General features: G+C 46.1%; 7 protein-coding genes and 1 non-coding gene across 8 annotated transcripts; 3 read left to right on the forward strand and 5 right to left on the reverse strand.

The window, feature by feature from the left end:
• Window positions 1-287: 287 nt before the first annotated feature.
• On the reverse strand, window positions 288-3,060 carry BDV27DRAFT_160368 (ferric reductase family protein; the record flags this gene model as incomplete). The annotated part of the gene is made up of 6 exons (XM_032073017.1): window positions 288-1,305; window positions 1,385-1,506; window positions 1,566-1,618; window positions 1,677-1,909; window positions 1,969-2,366; window positions 2,431-3,060. 6 exons carry the CDS (start codon window positions 3,058-3,060, stop codon window positions 288-290), a joined length of 2,454 nt encoding a protein of 817 aa, XP_031924889.1.
• A 1,767-nt stretch (window positions 3,061-4,827) lies between these two features.
• On the reverse strand, window positions 4,828-6,871 carry BDV27DRAFT_160369 (Cupredoxin; the record flags this gene model as incomplete). The annotated part of the gene is made up of 6 exons (XM_032073018.1): window positions 4,828-4,870; window positions 4,924-5,224; window positions 5,285-5,631; window positions 5,703-5,923; window positions 5,989-6,483; window positions 6,536-6,871. The coding sequence occupies 6 exons, from the start codon at window positions 6,869-6,871 to the stop codon at window positions 4,828-4,830; spliced, it is 1,743 nt and encodes a 580-aa protein (XP_031924890.1).
• Window positions 6,872-7,524: 653 nt separating this feature from the next.
• On the forward strand, window positions 7,525-8,872 carry BDV27DRAFT_147535 (FTR1 family protein; the record flags this gene model as incomplete). The annotated part of the gene is made up of 4 exons (XM_032070758.1): window positions 7,525-7,552; window positions 7,619-7,743; window positions 7,829-8,271; window positions 8,356-8,872. The coding sequence occupies 4 exons, from the start codon at window positions 7,525-7,527 to the stop codon at window positions 8,870-8,872; spliced, it is 1,113 nt and encodes a 370-aa protein (XP_031924891.1).
• A 517-nt stretch (window positions 8,873-9,389) lies between these two features.
• On the reverse strand, window positions 9,390-9,920 carry BDV27DRAFT_147536 (uncharacterized protein; the record flags this gene model as incomplete). The annotated part of the gene is made up of 1 exon (XM_032070759.1): window positions 9,390-9,920. The coding sequence occupies one exon, from the start codon at window positions 9,918-9,920 to the stop codon at window positions 9,390-9,392; it is 531 nt and encodes a 176-aa protein (XP_031924892.1).
• A 1,551-nt stretch (window positions 9,921-11,471) lies between these two features.
• BDV27DRAFT_147537 (amino acid/polyamine transporter I) lies at window positions 11,472-13,290 on the forward strand (the record flags this gene model as incomplete). Its single annotated transcript, XM_032070760.1, has 4 exons — window positions 11,472-11,612; window positions 11,706-11,973; window positions 12,041-12,460; window positions 12,527-13,290. The coding sequence occupies 4 exons, from the start codon at window positions 11,472-11,474 to the stop codon at window positions 13,288-13,290; spliced, it is 1,593 nt and encodes a 530-aa protein (XP_031924893.1).
• Window positions 13,291-13,417: 127 nt separating this feature from the next.
• BDV27DRAFT_t165 lies at window positions 13,418-13,488 on the reverse strand. Its single transcript has one exon. It is a non-coding gene; the product is annotated as a tRNA-Gly (tRNA).
• Window positions 13,489-15,972: 2,484 nt separating this feature from the next.
• On the forward strand, window positions 15,973-17,298 carry BDV27DRAFT_160373 (thiolase-like protein; the record flags this gene model as incomplete). Its single annotated transcript, XM_032073019.1, has 3 exons — window positions 15,973-16,148; window positions 16,207-16,850; window positions 16,910-17,298. 3 exons carry the CDS (start codon window positions 15,973-15,975, stop codon window positions 17,296-17,298), a joined length of 1,209 nt encoding a protein of 402 aa, XP_031924894.1.
• An 861-nt stretch (window positions 17,299-18,159) lies between these two features.
• Window positions 18,160-18,822, reverse strand: BDV27DRAFT_132457 (uncharacterized protein). Its single transcript, XM_032067888.1, has one exon. The coding sequence runs from the start codon at window positions 18,536-18,538 to the stop codon at window positions 18,320-18,322; it is 219 nt and encodes a 72-aa protein (XP_031924895.1). The 5' UTR covers window positions 18,539-18,822; the 3' UTR covers window positions 18,160-18,319.
• Window positions 18,823-18,835: the final 13 nt, after the last annotated feature.

The following is an 18,835-nucleotide window of genomic DNA, read 5'->3' on the forward strand; positions in this document are numbered from 1 at the left end:
GGTTGCTAGCTAGTCCAGGCTGGTAGCGTACATATATATATGGATTGGATCTGCACAAGTAATCAAGCTCGAGATATCGAGCTTCAGATGCTTTGTAGTGTGTTTCTGAAGAAGGACCTTATAAATAACAGATTATAGCAATATGAAAGCTTAACTGACGCAATGGGATTTTGAATGCATGGCCTGATCCTTCGGGGATTAAACCTGTTATCTAATCAATCAATCAATCCTTATCGATCAATGTTTGCCCCACCAATGATCCGTCAGGTCTCGGCAGATATACTGCACTACCACCCGAACGCTTCTTCATGGTACTCAATGTCTTGGAATCCGTCTTTCATTACCTCATACACCATTTGTCGACAATCATCCGCCATCTGAGCTGGGCCACAGGTGAGCACTGCCAATCGGCCAGAACTGACCTTGGCTTCTTGCACCTCCGTTTTGATAATACCACCCACATCAGGACGGCCAGAGAGAAATTGCACGGTTCCGTTCCGTACAGACGAAGTCACATTTCCTTCCTTGTCACCCAAGGTGGACCTCACTGGGCTCTCTCCAGGTAGTTCACCACTTTCAGTCTTCATCTCGAGGCCGAATGACGATTTGCTGGTGCAGAAGTAGGTCGTGGTGATATCTTCATGATGCAGGAGGGTGCTTAGCTCATCGCAGAAGACCTGTGAGTACATCTCTGTGCTCCGAGCAGACCAAACTAGTTGGATTCGTACTGTTCTTGTCGTTCTTTCTTTCGCGCGCGAGACGTGTTCAATGATGTATGGCACTGCGGCGGCGATACCGGTGCCACCGACAATCATCAGAATGGACTCGCATGTGTGGAGAGCGGCTGTAGATCCGTAGGGACCTTCCAGCAATAGGGGAAGATGAATTTCCACCTGGGCTTTGCGGCAAAGGTCGCGAAGGCGCCTCGTCCATCCATCGTAGGGACGGATGTAGAAGATTAACTTATTGCCTTGTTCAGAGTCCTTTTCTTGAGCTAATACGTAGGCGCCCAGAGTGAATGGGTGGTTTTCCCAACCTTTGAGAGAAATAGGCTGATAGAGGTAATAATGCTGCCCGGGTCGTGGGGTAAGGGTCGTTGATGCAGGGTATAGTTCGACCTTGATAAGATCGCTAGCCTCACAGTAGTGTACCGTCGACTTGGTGGTAGACATGAATTGTTTCCCAAACCGGACGTTGAGATTGCAGTAGGCTATACGGACCAGGCGGGCAGTCCGATCAAAGCCCCAGATCGCCACCATTGGCCACAGATAGCCATTCCACTTGGTGCCGTCAAAGCTGGTATGACTTTAAAGGGTTTAGAGGTTTAGTTTAATACTGATTGCTGCAGGGGTAACTGGCGCACTGTTAAGCGACGGGTACATACCGGAACAGAGCATACACAACCACAATTGCAAAAACAATGTGGATTATGAGGAATGTCTCATAGCCAATGCGTCTTAGCATGGTCATCGATTGAACGAGCATAAAGGACATGAGAATAGTAGCCTGGGTGGGAGTTAGTAAGGCATCATTTTGAACGGGGAAAAGCACTGCCGCCGACTCACCACTGCACCCATATACCAGTACTCTTGCAGCCAGACACTTTGGAATCTGCCGTCTGCCATGAAAATGCCTTTGTTAGTAAAATGTTGATCATTCACTAGTATACCACTCACCATAGTATGCAAACACAACGCTGTAGTTGATGGAATGAATTATTGCGAGGATGGTGCACGCCCAAGCCACATGACGATGAAAGATATTAAACGACTGTACGCTGAAGTTTGTCGCCCAAAGAAAAATATTGCTGCGCCCAGCAAATAGCCACAGGAAGGGAAGACAGGCATACGACAGAATACCTGTGCGGTCGGAGGAGTATTGCCAGTTCTGCTGGAAGACACTCGACATCCTATGAGGTATGAGTTAGCTAATGGGCTCTATACTTCCTAAGGGTTTGGAAGATCATACTCAATGTTCCCAGAGAAGCTCTGATAGTCAACACAGCCAAGAATAATGCAAAGGGCCCAAAATCCCAAAACAATCAGGAGGTCCAGGCGGCGCGGGACGGTGTGCCAGTAATAAAGCTGTTGATGATGGGGCACAATTGGAGCGAAGCTGGCGGGAACAACGAAGTAAGTCCGCAGGTAATGCAACACAGATGCTCCGGCCTTAGGCTTAGTTTGTTTCTGATTCATGTCTTGCGAGGCTATATTGGACTCTGCATCTCGGCGACTGGGAGCCCGCCGTTGGCTAGACACTAAGCCCATTAATTTGGCCATCATACCCAGGACCAATATGCCTCCCCAGTATCCCATCAGACCCCAGCCGAACCGTTTATCCTTATCCAAAGCAAAATCATGAGTCACCTATCAATGGGTCAGAAGACGAGACAAGAGAAATTGAAAAGCCCGAAACGTAAAAGAAACGCACGTATGACTTGTGAGCCTTCTTATAGTAGGCGTGACTGAGTAGAACTGGTGATTCAATTGTACCAGTCGTCGAGGTGCTATTCGTTTCCGGGTCAATAGTGGGTAGAGATGCAAGATATGTATCGGTAACATTGGCTTCAACCTCGGACAGGTCCATGAGGGTCAAACTATTTTGCTCACAGAGACTCTGCCAGTATGGAATAGTAGCCTTGAGCTCAGCCTTACTGCACCATGCTTTCGCACTCGCATACATCGAAGTGACTTCAATGGTGCTATTGCATGGACCAGTTGAATTTCCTGAGCTGCCCTTGTGTCCTCGGCGGCGCAAAGACCTCTTACTATGTGAATGTTCACTTGCAGCGGAGGACTGCGCGCTAGAAGAGGACTGATTGCTCGAAGAGGTTTGCCCATCACCAGAGGTACCGGAGTCTCCATGGCTAGTTCCACCACCACTATCCTGGGAGGACGCCAAAATTGTACTCCCAGCAAATGTATATTCTGAAAGGGCTGTATAAATGGAATAGAAACAGTACTCGTCGAAATTATCAGCAGCATTATGGCTACCTCCTTGTCCTGCAAGGACCGGGACGCCAACCCAGCACAGTGCGAGAAAGGTAGCTTTGAGATGCATTGCGCTGACCATGACAACAATTTTCTTCTGAAGGAAGAACCCGCCCGGGCTATTATATATCTAGTGGTGTCCAATACAAAGTAACTTGAAGCCACGGATTGGACGGTAAATGATTATTATTCGTATCCGTAGAAGTCCACCAGATATGCACATTCTCCCACTTGTGGTTCTTTAGACTGAGAGGGGTCAGGAAGCCAAGGATTGCATTTACAGGTCTCCCAGTTAGTCTTTTTCTCCGATAATGGGCATTTCGGCCCTGCTAGTGCCGAGAAAATACTCTTTTCGACATGGTTCGTATGCAACTATGCATCAACATAAGATATACGCATGGGCTGTACGTGATACCAAGCGCTAAGCGAACTTAATCCATGCACAACTGAGTCAAGGACCAATCCTGACTACCGAGTTTGCGCCATCTATTTCCGGCTCGAGAACATGCCAAGTTTGTTGCCCGGCAGATGCTGGCTACAACAGAGTATCCACTCGGCCTTTGCAATTGAAGTACAGGGCGCCAATCTGAGCTCAACGTGCCAGAGCGAAGAGTCTGCAATACGTTCGTGTGTGATGCCTAGCCAATATACATGATCTGACCCACTTAGTAGTGGTGTTTATTGTAGTTCTTGGCACGAGGTCAAGCCTTTGAGCTAAGCTCTTGCCAAGGGGCCCACTTTACGAAACCCGTATTTACAGTACAGAACAGTCAATTAGGCAAACGGACGTTCAGTTTCAGTCAATGGGCGGATCAAAGGCATACAGGACACCGACCATCCGAACTCTAGAGTAGCCAAGACTTCGATAGAATTCTTTGGTGTCTATGCTTACCCAAGCTACTGTGGGCTAGACTTGCTTAAGCCTTCGATTAAAATCTTGACTGATGCCAAGCTTCTCGCTTCGGCATGCAAATGTGCTGTCAGGCTCCGATTGATAATCTATTATTCCATTTGTGGTAGCCTGGAAAAGTGCCATGAGCTTCTCAATTATACCCAAGTAAAGGCATACTAGGAATATAATAGGTTTAACAAAGGGCCTAAGACCTCACCTTTCCGCTATAACCGAGCAATATCGTCCTTAATTACAACAATGCCAAAAGCAAATCCTCGTTCAACCATGTTATGTACGGTTGATTATGTCCCGGGGAACTTCCGGCTTTTCCGCAATATGTATATTGATTAGATTGATAAGAGAAATTGCACTCGGAAAGTATGTACTCTTTCTGCAATGGCTTTTCCTTCTCTCCGCCGTGGCAAGCTCCAACAGTGGATATTTGTAGTAGAACCCACACCATACAGGGATATCAGATAATAGATTTTACGCGTCTCCCAAACTTTCCGCCACTAGGCGATTCCCCGGATTATGCTTGAAAGGGACATCCATCCCGATTTGGTCATGTTTGCGAGCAGTGATCTTGGCGACCCACTATTCCGAGTGGAACGGAAGGCAGCTATCAATCTGATATTCAGGCGGGAATAGTGTCAGCCATATTTTCCATGGTTGTCAGATCTCGGCTATTGGCTTGTAATCCCTCTCCCTCTCTGCCAGGGTGAAGACAAGCAGTTAATTTCACGTTAACTTCCGACCAACTGGCATCGCGAGACCATTGCGTGGTTACATAGTGTAGGAGAAACTTTCAATTTAATTCTAATAATCAGCCAATACAATATAAGGTAGGTATAATAGAATGTGAATCTAATTTTATTATGAACAGAACTAGCTTAATGTATTCTTATTCCAACTAGCGATACTACCTCGCCTTCTCCCGTAGCATGATCAAACTAACATACGGCTGTTCTTGATAGGAGCTACCCCGTACCTGTATCTTGTTAGTGATTGTTCCTGGCTTCAGAAATAGCTATGAAAACTTACCACACGATGGATGCCAAGCCCACAAAAGCAGCTACACAGCTGAAAACCAAAGCTACAATTCCGCGTGCCGTGAAGCCAGCAGGAAGCGGGGCAACTGCCTTGTTCTCTCCTGTAAGGTCATAGAAATCTTCAGTATTTCCCGCTGCGTTACCTTCGGTTGGAGTGCCGCTTGCACTACAGACATCGTAATGATTCTGTGGGATAGTCAGGTTCTCCTGAAGATATAATGGAGCCTCGACCATTATAGCGGCTAATCCTGCATCCATATGCCACTCGATGTGACAATGGAAGAGCCAAATGCCTTAGAACCATGTATTAGTAAAGAAATGCTCCTTAATTTCTAGGCATAGCTTGCTCGTACCAGGATTATCAGCCTTAAATCGGACGACAAAGTTACCCATCGGCTTGGCAATTAGAGTATCGCGCCGCACGGGTACGGATGCGAAAGTGATATTGTCTGTGTTAAAATGGCCTTCGTAATCTCCACTTCTCCAGATGACCTGGAAGCTATGACCATGCAGGTGGAATGGGTGTTTGCCAGTATCATCATTGTTGAGGACAATATCAATGATATCACCCTTGTTCAAAACGAAGGCGTTAGTGTCTGTGCCGTATATAGCGGCATCTGTGGCAGCAGATCCTGTCGTGAGCGCAGAATACAAAATTGGAACTTTGGGCGCCACATATGAGATACCATTGAAAAAGGCACTGGTGGGTAGCTTAGTGTGTTGCTTTTCAGATACTTAAAAACCGCCAAGAGAAGGATAGGAGTAGCTTACTAGTTTGCTCCATCACCGAGGTTGTCCATGGTGAGATCCAGAGTCACGGTAATATCTGCATCGCCATACCGCTCTAGTCCATCGTAAGGGACGAGATCAAAGTCATCATAGAAATCGAACTCAGACACCGATTTGGCTACTGGTTTCTCGACAGAAGAATCATACACTAGCCACCCAGTAGAATTGTAATTCAGGTCCGAGGGAAGAGTATCAAATAGATCCTAGCCCGTATTAGTTTATACACATCCTTCCTGTGTGGTATACCTTTGCATATGGTCTTGCTTACTGTATCCATGCTGCCGACCATGGCATAGTTAGCATCGGTCTCGTTCTTCATCGTGACAAGAACACTACACCGCTGAGCAGAACCTAAGTATATCATAGAGGCAGTCGTGGGCTCTGTCCAAACCCCATCTACCTCGACAATCTGCATATCATGATCCTCGATCCAGAAATACTGGCTTGCAAAAGCGCCAATATTGACTAATCTGAATAGATAGGTCTTGCCAGGCTCAACTGGGACGGTCAGGTTCTGTGTGTCATTCATCAAAGCAGACTTAGGAACCGGCTCTGCACCAGTTGGATTGGCAACATTGATGAATTCTTTCAGAAGACCAGGCATCTCGTCATGGTACCAATCAGATAAAGTAATGACTCGCTCCTCATGATATTTGCCGATGTATGGATCCTCCTCATCATGAATCACCAAAGCTTGGCGCCAGCCGTCGGGGTACTGCCCCTTCGTATGAGAATGATACCAATATGTACCGGATTGATCAATCTTGTATCCCAGTCAGCGTGAACCAATTACATCAGAACTGAGCGGGACTGACTGTGAAGTTGTACACCATTGTCTCATTTGGAGGAATATTGCATTGAGTGACGCCAGGCGGGCCATCCATTTCATTTGTACCATTTTGGAAGAAGCCATGAAAATGAACACTGGTAGATTCGTTGCCAAGCTGATTTCTCACGTTGGCAATAACCCTGTCTCCCTTGGTAAAGTTTAAAAGAGGCAGTGGCCATTCGTTATTGATCCCAATCACTGGACGAGGTTGCAATCCATCAGGATTTGCCGTTACCCATGTTATATTCCAGTCAAGGACGTGTGTCTCTGCGCAGGCGATGGCGCTGATGGCCGAAAGTAACAGAAGAGAAAGGAGATTCATCCTTCTGTCAACGTAACACGAATCCCAACCGGTTCGCTATTGATGAAGAAATCAAGGCAATAGTACAGACAAAAAATTGGATTCTGCGTGGACAGACTCTTAAATAAATCAGGGGCAACAGCAGAAGGAGTCCATAAGCCCATATCTGATATAGTATACCGTTTCTACGTGAATGCGAACGCTTAGTGTAATTCCATTACATATTAACGGTATTACATGATATTACAGGGTGGAGCCACTGGAGATGTAGTCGATGCACACTGTCCTACAAACGGTTATCTGATCCGAGATTTAGACCCTTGGCAGCAACTGTTGACCTGCTCATGGTTCCATCCTCACTTGAACGTTCCGAAAAGTTGTATCACACTTAGCGGGCTGGCGGATTTCGCCGCCACGATCCACCGAAAACAAAAGAGAATGAGTTCGCATTACGTGTTAAACCTTGTGATCCTTGACTTGCACCAGTGGAGATTCGACTTGACTGTCACAATGCTATGCTACCGGATGATTGTTTGCCGGGTTAGGCTCGGTCGAACGAAGCTTGCGAGAAGTGTCCGGAGTTCGTATTAGGCCAAGTTGTTATTATATAAACTAGAGTCTGCATCTCCAAGTTCAACTCAGGAACCAGATAGGTCTTCAAACTGGGAGTCAACATGGCGAATCAAGTCTTTGCAGTCACTGGTACTTCTCATCCTAATTCCTTGAGTTCTACTTTTGTATAAGACGACAGTCGCTGACGATATATAGTCTTTTTCATTTGCTTCCGAGAATGTCTCGAAAGTAGTATCATTGTATCGGTGCTTCTTGCCTTTCTTACTCAAACCTTGGGTGCTGAAGGGGATAGGGCAGCTCTGAAGCGATTGCGCATACAGGTAATTGTCCTCCCCTATTTCTTTTGCATCTACCTCTACCATGAACACCGTTAGACAATAAGCTGCTAAGTTCTAGCAATAACAGGTATGGTGTGGAGTAGGCCTAGGTTTATTCTTATGTCTCTGTATCGGTGCAGGCATGATCGGCGCTTTCTACGGGTTGGAAAAAGATACCTTTACGAACACAGAGGATATCTGGGAAGGCATTTTTGGATTCATAGCATCTATCATCATTTCCATCATGGGGGCAGGACTTCTGCGTGTGAACAAAATGCGCGAGAAATGGCGCGTCAAGCTCTCCCGTGCCTTGGAAAAAAGGGGAAAGTCCACAACCATGATGGGTCGTCTGAAGGACTGGTCCGAGAAATATGCCATGTTCATTTTACCATTTGTTACCGTCCTTCGAGAGGGGCTGGAGGCTATTGTTTATGTCGGTGGGGTGGGACTGGGTTTGCCAGCGTCTTCCTTCCCCTTGGCCGTTTTCTGTGGCCTGCTGGCTGGTGTTGCAGTAGGTTATGTGATGTATCGGTACGTGTTGTATATTGCATCGTTTTACTCCAAGAACGAAGCTCCGCAGTACTGTTTGACGGTGGCTAACAAATATTGATGCAGGGGTGGAAGCTCAACCTCCTTACAGTACTTCCTGATTATATCTACTTGCTTCCTCTACTTGGTTGCCGCAGGCCTGTTCTCCCGCGCGGTCTGGTACCTGAAGAATAATACCTGGAACCATGTCATCGGCGGAGATGCGTCAGAGACTGGCTCAGGCCCTGGATCTTACGATATCCGCCAGAGTGTCTGGCACGTGAACTGTTGTAACCCAGAGCTTGGCGGCGGTGGTGGTTGGGGTATCTTCAACGCTCTCTTTGGGTGGACCAATTCCGCTACTTATGGATCAGTGTTATCTTACAACCTTTACTGGGTGGTGATCATTACCTCATACGTCTGTATGAGGTACAATGAGGAACACGGCTACATTTTCATCTTGACGCCGATCGCAAGGAAGCTGAAGCTTGGTCGGTTCAAGAAGGGCTCTGAGGATGAGCATATCTCTGAGGTTGTCGAAGAGAGGAAAGAGGTTAACCATCTAGCCCCGCAGATTACTACCAGAACAATGAGTGAAGCATAGGATTGAAACGTGACTGAAGCATTGGGCACACCTAGTAACAGTATCTGCCAAGGCTCATCCTTTGATGTTCACCACCTACGAATCCTTACGTTGCTCTTGACTGGCCATTATCACTGAACGGTGTTTTGCTTTGGTTACATATGTGACGTTGGGGGAAGAACAATATGCTTTATATGAAATGCTACTAAAAGTCCGGCAAGAACAAGAGGAATATATATCGATTACAAGATTTTAAGTTGGCTCGACAAAGGCAAAGATATTTATCTGGCAATATTGCGTTTCATTGGGAAACTAACTCGAACTGTAATCGAGGACAAGGAATAAACTGTACTGCCCAACAGACGTAGATCAACGAACATCCACTATTACCAGAGCATCACTCGAGTCCCACAAGTACTGTGAGTATCCATAAGTCTCTACAAACCCGTACTTCGATCACTCAGTATCCCACTTGTACTCAGTCCCTTCCAATGAGAGAACTTAAGGGAAAACGTAAGTCCATGGGCTGCAATCAAACTTAAATACCAAGCTTCAAGTTGAAAGATGTACTGATAGGGCAGCCATGGGTTGCATAGTCGTCGCTTGACTTGTGGTAAACATATTTGCAATTGGAATCGCCCCGAAAGCAGGCAAAAGCGTGGGGACAGCCATTTATATCTGCTGGCAAAAGAATGAGGCCCTTGTCGTAGAACGGCGACCCAGCCTTGGTATTTACACAGGATACGTCCCAGAATATTTTCTCCCCGGCCTGGGTGTACTCAAATTGGATTATATCACCGTTAATATCCTGTGATGTGCTGACTTTGATGGAAATGCCGCCGCGATTGGGACGCAGACGAAATGTCTCTTGGTAGGAGGCGCCTGGAACAACTGCGTGCATTGGACCTTCTTTGTCATCCACTGACCACAAGTAGAGAGTGGTGCCCATGTTGTTGACTATGACCACATTTCCAAGGCCAGTTGTTGAACCATGCTCCTTGAGGGATTGAGAGGATACAACGGAGAGCAAAGCCAGGATGAAGAGAATGAAGTTTGTGAGGGACATCATTTTGGTTTGAAACAGAATGAGTGATGGTTTGTGTTCAAGATCAAAATTGCTTTGTGATTATTGAGTAGCATCTGAATAAGTGCAGGCCTTCATGGGAGCGTACAGCAGTTTTATATGTCGTTTCGCTGACAGACGACCTTGTTATGTGATTCCCATGGGAAGCGCGGGTGAATACTTACATTCAATTATCTAAAACTATCCTATCAAGCATGGCCCCCTGACAATTTAATCAAAAGGCTTTGAGATACATTCCCTGGATATCCAAAATAGTATTCCTAGGGCCTTGTCTATTGGAGTCTAGACCGTACACCCGCCCTTTCATCCACTTAATTCACCTATGTTTCAACTTTATCACATTGACATGCATTCACTTTATCATTATAGGCCGCTACTGGGGGTAGCCAAAAGTACTCGACAGACAGTTCATATCAACTGCTATCAAAGAAGTGACACCTGGGCCAAGTAGTTAAAGGCAGCTTCGCTTGCAATATCCTGTCTGATATAACTGAGAGTGTGGAAAGCTTCACTACAGGAATAGTATAATCCCGGTACCTCTTGCGACTTCAATTCGTGATAGCGAATTGCACTTATTATCGAATTTCAATTTTACTCGACTAAAATACCAGTTGGCACTTTAGCCGTGCCTTGGACTCACTACCCTAATGTTGAATGTCCTTTTCAGGGCATAGATAACACAGCTAATTAGAATCCATTGACTACTTTAGAAATGGCTAGTATGGTAGGAACAGGTATGGGATGATATAATGATTTCATGCACACTATACTGATTCTATTGTGATCTAGGTGCCCTACTAGAAGGTCCAGATTCACGGAACCACGATTAAAGAAACAACATACTGATGAGGTTTATCGCTTAAGGAAGAGCTTGCTAAAATTGGTACATAGATAGCAACTACCTTACGTACACGACTCCAACAACTTAACTCTCATCCACCAGACTACTTGGTGTATTTATTTCTCAAAATTAAAGGCAACGGGCTGAACTCATAGATTCATGGGGTGGAGTATTGTCGGTTCAGATTGATTGACGCTTTCACTCTCTAAGCCGAGGTTATGGTGATTAAGCTTTTTGTCGCGAGTTAAGCGTCAGATACGATGTGGTCAGTGCGTGTAAAACTCGGAAGGAAATTCCCTAATTATCTGGAAGGTTCAAACTCGTGTTGTTCCATCCTACATATATATATCTATATACAGCTTGTCTATCACCACGTATATGCCTTTGTTTATGTTATATCAGACTGGGGGTTCGAGAAACGCGGCCTCGCAGTATTGACGCGCAATCTGTCAGAATTTTCACAATAATTACTGCAGGGTAACTCCAGTTGTTATCCCAGGCATATTCCAAAGTTCTCCACATTGACGAGGCTGAGGCTGTGTTTACTTTTGCCGAGTCAGAACCACTCCCCCCCTTGCGTCTCACCCACGTTGTAATGCCCCCTTTCCCGCGACGTTAATGCTATCAGCTTCGGGGCCTCACCATCCACCTGGATATTTTATGTTCTGAAACAATGCTATTTAAGCTGTCTAGCGATGGACACTTCAGCTAAATGTGCGTCACAAGTCAGGGTCGGCGATGCTCAACCGCCGGCCTCTAAAGAAAAGCTCTCTATGGCAAACACCGCACAAGATAATCTGGACATGCAACGGCTGGGCAAGACGCAACAGTTAAAGGTTAGTATTATAAACGAGGCTCTCATCCTTCCTTTGTAACATATATATATATACAGTGCTAGACCGGATGGTTGGACTGATTATATGCCTCAGAGAAACTTCCGGTTTGTTTCTATCCTCGGGTTCAACTGTACGTTAATGGCAACCTGGGAGTCCATTCTGCTCACCAGTAATTACGGTCTAATCAATGGCGGACGAGCTGGGATGGTTTATGTTTACATTGGAACTTTTATCGGTTTTTTCGCATCTGTCGCATCCTTGGCAGAGATCGCATCGAGAGCTCCCACGGCGGGAGGTCAATATCACTGGGTTAGCGAGTACGCTCCTCCTTCCTGCCAAAGATTTTTAAGTTATATCACAGGTATGGCGCTACCATCACCGTAAAAAAACGATAGCCATTTATACTAACCCTTGCGTAACGTAATCAGGATGGCTCGCAGTTCTGGGCTGGCAGGCAGCGTTCGCCAGTGTATGTTTTCTCGTCGGGACCTTGATTCAGGGTTTGTTGGTCACCATATGCTCTGTCCCGACCACACACCATGGATATACGTTTGAGAGATGGCATGGGACGCTTTTAGCGATTGCAATTGCGGTTATAGCAACCGTCCTCAATGGGTGGGGTACTCATTGGCTGGCCAGTCTGGAGCGTCTCTTACTGTTCATTCATATTTTTGGGTTCTTCGTGGTGTTGATCCCCTTGTGGGTTAAAGCCGACAGAGCAAGCAGCACTGAGGTTTTTCAGACTTTTAGTAACACAGGAGGGTGGCCGAATATTGGATTGGCTTGTTTGGTCGGCCAACTGACCCCGATTTTCTCTTTCACGGGGCCAGATGCAGCGACGCATATGGGTAGGCATTCATTCATCCCCAGTCTTGTTATAGCATCATGCACAACTAACCATGTTCGTTTGCTAGCGGAGGAGGTCCAGGATGCTTCCAGGATTGTTCCATGGTGTATGATCTCGACTGCCGTAGTCAATGGCACGCTTGGATTCGTGATGCTCATTACTCTCCTCTACACCATGGGTGACATAGACTCGGTGTTAAAAGCGCCCAGCGGGTTTCCATTCATCACAGCTTTTCACAATGCGACCGGGTCGACCAATATGGCGGTGGGCCTCGCGTGCATTATCTTGGTTATGGAGGTCTGCAGTGCTTTGGGTATCCTGGCGACCACCTCACGTCAGATCTTCGCATTTGCCAGAGACAAAGGACTTCCTTTCTCGAGCACCCTCGCCTATGTCCATCCCAAATCTAAGACCCCGGTCTGGTCTATGCTGTCTTCAACATTGGTGACCATTCTATTGACGCTGATCAATGTTGGCTCCACGGCAGCTTTCAATGCGATTGCCTCGTTGGCGATCGCATCTATGTTGACGACCTATATGATCGCCATTGCCTGTTTCCTTATAGCACGCTGGCAGTCAAGAACATCGCCTACTAGTCCTCGCTTCTCTTTAGGCCCGTATGGGCCAGCTATCAATGTTGTATCCCTCTTCTACCTTGCTTTCCAAATCATCTTTACCTTTTTCCCAACAACCAAAGATGTGGCACCCAGAACTATGAATTGGTCGGTCTTGATGGTGGGCGCAGTCACGATCTTTGCTATCTTGCAGTATGTTCTGTATGCCCGGAAGGTATACCATGCGCCTGTTAGTCAGACACTGCAAAATCAGTGATAATTTTGACTTTAATATAATGAAGGCCGATAATGGGTTAGAAAAACAAATAAATGAAGATTTTTCGGGTGCAATTCTAAGCGAGATCGAGATAGGGTAACAAAAGAAAAAGCAAAAAAAAAAGGTGTGCATCATCCGTGAATCGAACACGGGCCTCATCGATGGCAACGATGAATTCTACCACTAGACCAATGATGCTTCTTGTTGAAAGAACTGTCCAACTTTTGTTTTTATAAAGCAAGAATCATTACAGCAGCTACTTCCGATAATGTAACACAGCTTCATAACTCTGGAAGGACTAAGGCACCACCATAGTACTTAGTGATGAAATGCTTCCAGGTATAGTTGTCGTACCTCCAGCTTATCCGCATGCGGAATCCGCTACAGTTAGAAATTTGTGTTTCGCTAGAGAGTCAAGGACCTGTATAGATGGAAATTATTTCCTCGAGATTGTATATTTCGCTTGTGGTATGCCACGGACCCACATCTTATAGTTCAGAGAAGAATGCTAACTTCGATCCAACTCACTAGCTTGAGTCGAATAGGAATGAGATTTCCATTCCATGCTTGAAATAATAACAGAATGTAAACACTCTTTCCCTCACCCGGTGCTGATCGAGATCTAATTTAATGTCTACCTACTTCCTGGCTCATATTGAATGCACCCCGACGAGACTGATCCGATATGCACCAGGCAGCAGAAACTTAGATATTTCACAGACTTTCTACGTTTATTTTACTTTCTGTTTTATCTGGAAGAGAGAGGATCCATTTACTATCAACCTAGTTTAATCCACTCTTGAGGATCAGAGATCGCTCTCTCTCCCACTCAGGGCTTCCCCTGCAACCATGTGATGCTAAGAAACCTAAAACATAGAACATGTAAAAGCAAAAGTAGCGCTGGGTTTTCCAGAACTGTGCGCAAGCGTTAGATATAATACATTAATTTCCTCTTCATTAGCGTTAGCACTATGTGTTTATTTCTCTTCCTCAAGCTCCCTGCTGCAACTAGCACAAACTGAAATGGACCCATTATGTTCGCACGACTATCTTTTAATAGAGGTTTCTCATCATTTCTCATTCCTGTGACCCGGGATGGTGTCATGTATGACTGGGGATTATGGCGCACCTGGGTTCGTCTCATGATTGGCGCTATACGATTACTTGGATTTGCAGCTTCTGAGTATTGGATTATATCGCGTTCCATCATCCCATCGGCTGTCTCCCAGACCCGTACTGCAAAAGTCTCCTTTCTTAGGAGCATATTACAAGGGGTTGTGCTATGGTGTCTTCTTCACTATCTTCCGCTACATTATGAATCAGTGAAGGAAAATAGCCCTGTTATTTCTGGCTCTGCCTTCTCCTCCGAGACCATGATTATATCTCTATATGCGTTATTGGTTGGATTCTTGGTTACAACAACCGGAAAATAGCGATAAGTCATTTGGCTTAGATATATTCTGACTACTTTTGCTATAGCCATTCTCTGCCCTGTCAAAGTCCGCACTACAATAACTGCATGGATAGTCCTGTATGTCGTCCGGGGATTAGACTTGAGATACCTTTTCCCGTCACTCGGCTATGCACTTCAGGCCTCTGCTAACGAGGAAACCTTGGCTATTGCGGTGGGGCTGTTTAGCCTTTCCCGTGCTCTTGGCTAAGCGATTGAAGTTGAAGTTGGTGGTGTCGCATTCCAGAATTAGGCGAAGAGCAATTTAGCCAAGTACCATAGATTGGCTCCTAAGGCAAATTCTTAGAACCAGGACGCAGTAGCTGTAGTTCGGATTATAGAAGACATGCCTGATGGGATAATGAGTTAAAGCTGAAGAAAGCGTACACTGACAACCCACGGATTATTTGGGTAATCTGCTGTGGTGTTTCGAGGATTGATATGGTGTCTAGTGCTTGTTCTGAGTGTGATTAAAGTTATGCGCGCTAGATGCAAACCAGCTATATGGGGAGAAGCTACACCTAACCAAGGGGACAGATTAGTCAACAAAGTACATGAACGAGTATCCTTATATACTCTTTCCATTATGTCAGTGATACGCCTCCGTCGTGTCGTTGATAGGTCCTGTCGTGTCAGTGCTACGATATACATGTTGATGTAGCTGGTAGCGGCTGCTTTGGTCCTTATAGGCAAATAAGAGTTTATACCTTATCATCCGTAGAACAAGGCTAGATACTAAAGCGGCCTAGATCATATATACGTGATGAGTTAACCAGATAGCCGACTGCCCAGCCACTAGTCATATAAACCTTCGCACAGTATTTCAGCCACGTATTCCACGAGATGGAAGAATCAAACCTTCATTCCCCATCGGTTTTAACCGTTTAATTTTAGGCCTATATTACTAGCCAATACCAAATACGGAATATCGCATATTCGATAATGGTAACAGGGTCCTCTTCTACAGTATAAGTATATATACTCTTCTTCTTTCTTATGCCTGTTGGACGCCTAATGGTTGGCCCAGTCCGGATCCGGACTGCCGTTTCCTCGCTGATCAGCTGCATATGTAGTAATTAGATCGACTTGATAAGCAAAGTTAACTCAGAAGACGCGAGAAAGCTCTTACAGCGACTTTAAATATCACCAGGAAACCTAGTTCGTATCTCATTTCGAAGAATCTTTGTTTCTACAACTGTTTATACCGGGGTCTCTTTCTAGACCAGGACATCATGGCGCCTATATTTCATGGTACTCCTCCGCCGGAGATCAGCAACCATAAGGATGACCTTGTATCAAAGCGTGTTATCTCTGTTGTTGGAACGGGCGCCCATTATCCTCCTCATGAGCTCCGATCTGACGAACTCGAAAAGCTAATTTCTGCATTCTATGATCCTAACGACCCAGGGTAAGAGCAATTTGTTGTTCTACTGGTTGGGATTGGGGAACTGATATTGAATAACCAGCACACGCAAGACATTGCGAATCAATGGAAAGTCAAGAATACAGCTCCGCCGTACCGCTGTGCCGCTTGATGACCCCTTCTGGAGTGACCCGAAGCTACCAGATATTGCTGACTGTGATGTGCTGTTTAGAAAATATGGTGTCCCAATCGCAGAAGAGGCAGCAAGGAAAGCGCTTGCGGACTGGAATGGCTCTTTGGACGATGTCACCCATATCATCGTGGTTACATGTACAAATACAGCAAACCCAGGACTGGACTACATGATTTGTGAAAGACTAGGTCTCCAGAAACATGTACAACGCACTCTCCTCCATGGGGTTGGCTGCGCAGGTGGTGCCGCCGCTCTGCGGACGGCAAATGAACTTCTTCTTGGAGCGACCTTTCAAGGGAAGCCAGGAAGAGCACTTGTCGTTGCATGCGAGATTTGTACGATATTTTTCCGTTCAATGCTCGAGGACATTGTAAAAACCCAAGAAGCAAACGTTGCAATGACCCTCTTCGGTGATGGCGCTGGTGCTATGGTGCTAAGCAATGGGATTTGCGCCGAAGCCTCTGAACGAGCTCCTCTCTGGAATATTTTGAATTGTCGTACAACTCTTCTCGAGGATTCTTCTTCCAGTATCCAGTTCAACATACGCCCTCACGGTACGCAACTAATGCTGTCGTTCTACCAAAAAAGTGCAAGTTAGCTAAGATAGAGGCAGGATACCATCCAGTGATCACAAAGGAAGTCCCTGGACAGACTTCCGCGGCGCTTCCTTCCGGCTTTCACGACCTCATATCATCTACCCCCTCATTATGTTCAGACAAGTCCAATTTTGATCCCTCTTCATATGACTGGGCGTTACATCCAGGAGGTTACAGTATCGTCGTCCTTGCGCAGAGTGCCCTGGGTATTACGGAACACCATTTGCGAAAGACCTATGAGGTTTACCGATTGAAGGGAAACACCAGCTCGAGCACTGTAATCAGCGTTATTAACGAGCTTGCAAAGGAACAAGGTACAGCCGAATCTGGACGAGACAAAGTGATTGTCGCGGCCTTTGGACCTGGTATTACCATGGAAATGGTGGTCATGGCCCGACCGGTATAACCAGCCGCTTGGGTGAATCATGGAATCTCGAAACTTTTATCACGGCAGATTGTGCAGATCGCGGTATATTCTCCTCCCAACCCATGCCAAGCTTGGGGCTACTATGCCTTCACGCCCTACCATGTGAACAGGGCTGGCATGGATCTTATGTAAATTGAACACCCAACGGCGAGACTATGGGCGGTAATATATGGATGGTACACGGAATAGCATTCAGAAGAATAAGATGGTCGCACGTCATGATGCCCAGCGCGCTGCTATCAGCCCTGCAAACAGACAGTCAGACACTAGGCATTCATGGAATGACAGCTTTACAGCCTGCTCGTTAGATCGAATTGAATCACAGTAATGCCATGCCTCCCCTCAAATCAGATGACTGCAGTTGGACTTCGGTCAACTGGGACACAGCACCCATGTGACTAATAGTTGTAAGGTCACTATAAGCATTCGATGTGGTCTGTCCGATCCCATGGTATAGCACTGGTAAAATAAATGCTTTCCACAGCCCAGTCTTTCCAACTTGAGTAGCCTATACTGTGACAATAAAGAATACAACACCAGAAGTAAGCAGCAAGATTGGGAACAGGGCCCAGAACCAGTATAGTTCAATGCTCTTGTGTGTGTGACAAAGACCTTGCCGTGAACAGCGTGAGTGCTGTTCTCGAGAATATCTCTAGTTAACGATGCAGCGATATTCTTAGTCACCTCCTCAAGACCAAGATCTATTACCCTCATGGCAGTAGAAACTTCCCATTTATCAAGTGCGGCCGGGTCCCATGCGCTGCGCAATGTCCAATTTGAATCCATGGATCCCCGCACCCATTCCCAGTCTCTGTGTGCATAGAAGCCAGTGATGCGATGGGTGTATATATAATGTAACTCGTGGCGTTAATAGCAGATTGCATATTCAGGGTCACTAATAACCTCTGAGGAATATAGCGCTTGAATCGATGCGTTTGCGCTCAGCGGAACACGGCTCGGCTTCCAGCATAGAGGGAAGTGCAAAAGCATTTGACTGTTACTAATAATTCGTGTGCCTCGTTTCATTAAACAACTCTCCCCAGTCTGGCTCTGACACAGGGATTGATGGAATGCCACGGATGACAGCGAGTTTGTAATTCCTGGCACAAAAGGACACAGCGCATTTTGTCACCCATCTAATCTTGAGCTCACGTTCGGGATAGAGACTGGTGCCATGGATTGGAGTATCAACACATAACTCAGCATGTGCAAAGGCCATAGCTTCATTTTGATATGTACATATATAGCTCAATTCATCTGGTTGTCGGATGATCCCACTCTACTACCGAGACCCACCCATGGGCTCTGCTAACAATACTCGCTTGATGAACTAAGCCGAAGAAGGAATATGTGCTCTTGGATATGCGATCAGCGGTCACTCATTTTGGGGCCGAAAAGCTTCTGTGGCCCTTTCTTTAATACTTGCGAGTGGGGGTACTCAGCACGATGTGGGGCTAAGTCGGTATTGCTAGCTAGCATGGATGGCTGAGGTGCATCGCTCTATCTCTAGAGATTA

Source organism: Aspergillus caelatus, assembly GCF_009193585.1.
Source record: "Aspergillus caelatus strain CBS 763.97 unplaced genomic scaffold BDV27scaffold_161, whole genome shotgun sequence".
NCBI lineage: Eukaryota > Fungi > Ascomycota > Eurotiomycetes > Eurotiales > Aspergillaceae > Aspergillus > Aspergillus caelatus.

Excerpts from the sequence above, each read along its gene's own strand:
- BDV27DRAFT_132457 (XM_032067888.1), bottom strand. The coding sequence starts at position 18,538 with ATGGCCTTTGCACATGCTGAGTTATGTGTTGATACTCCAATCCATGGC.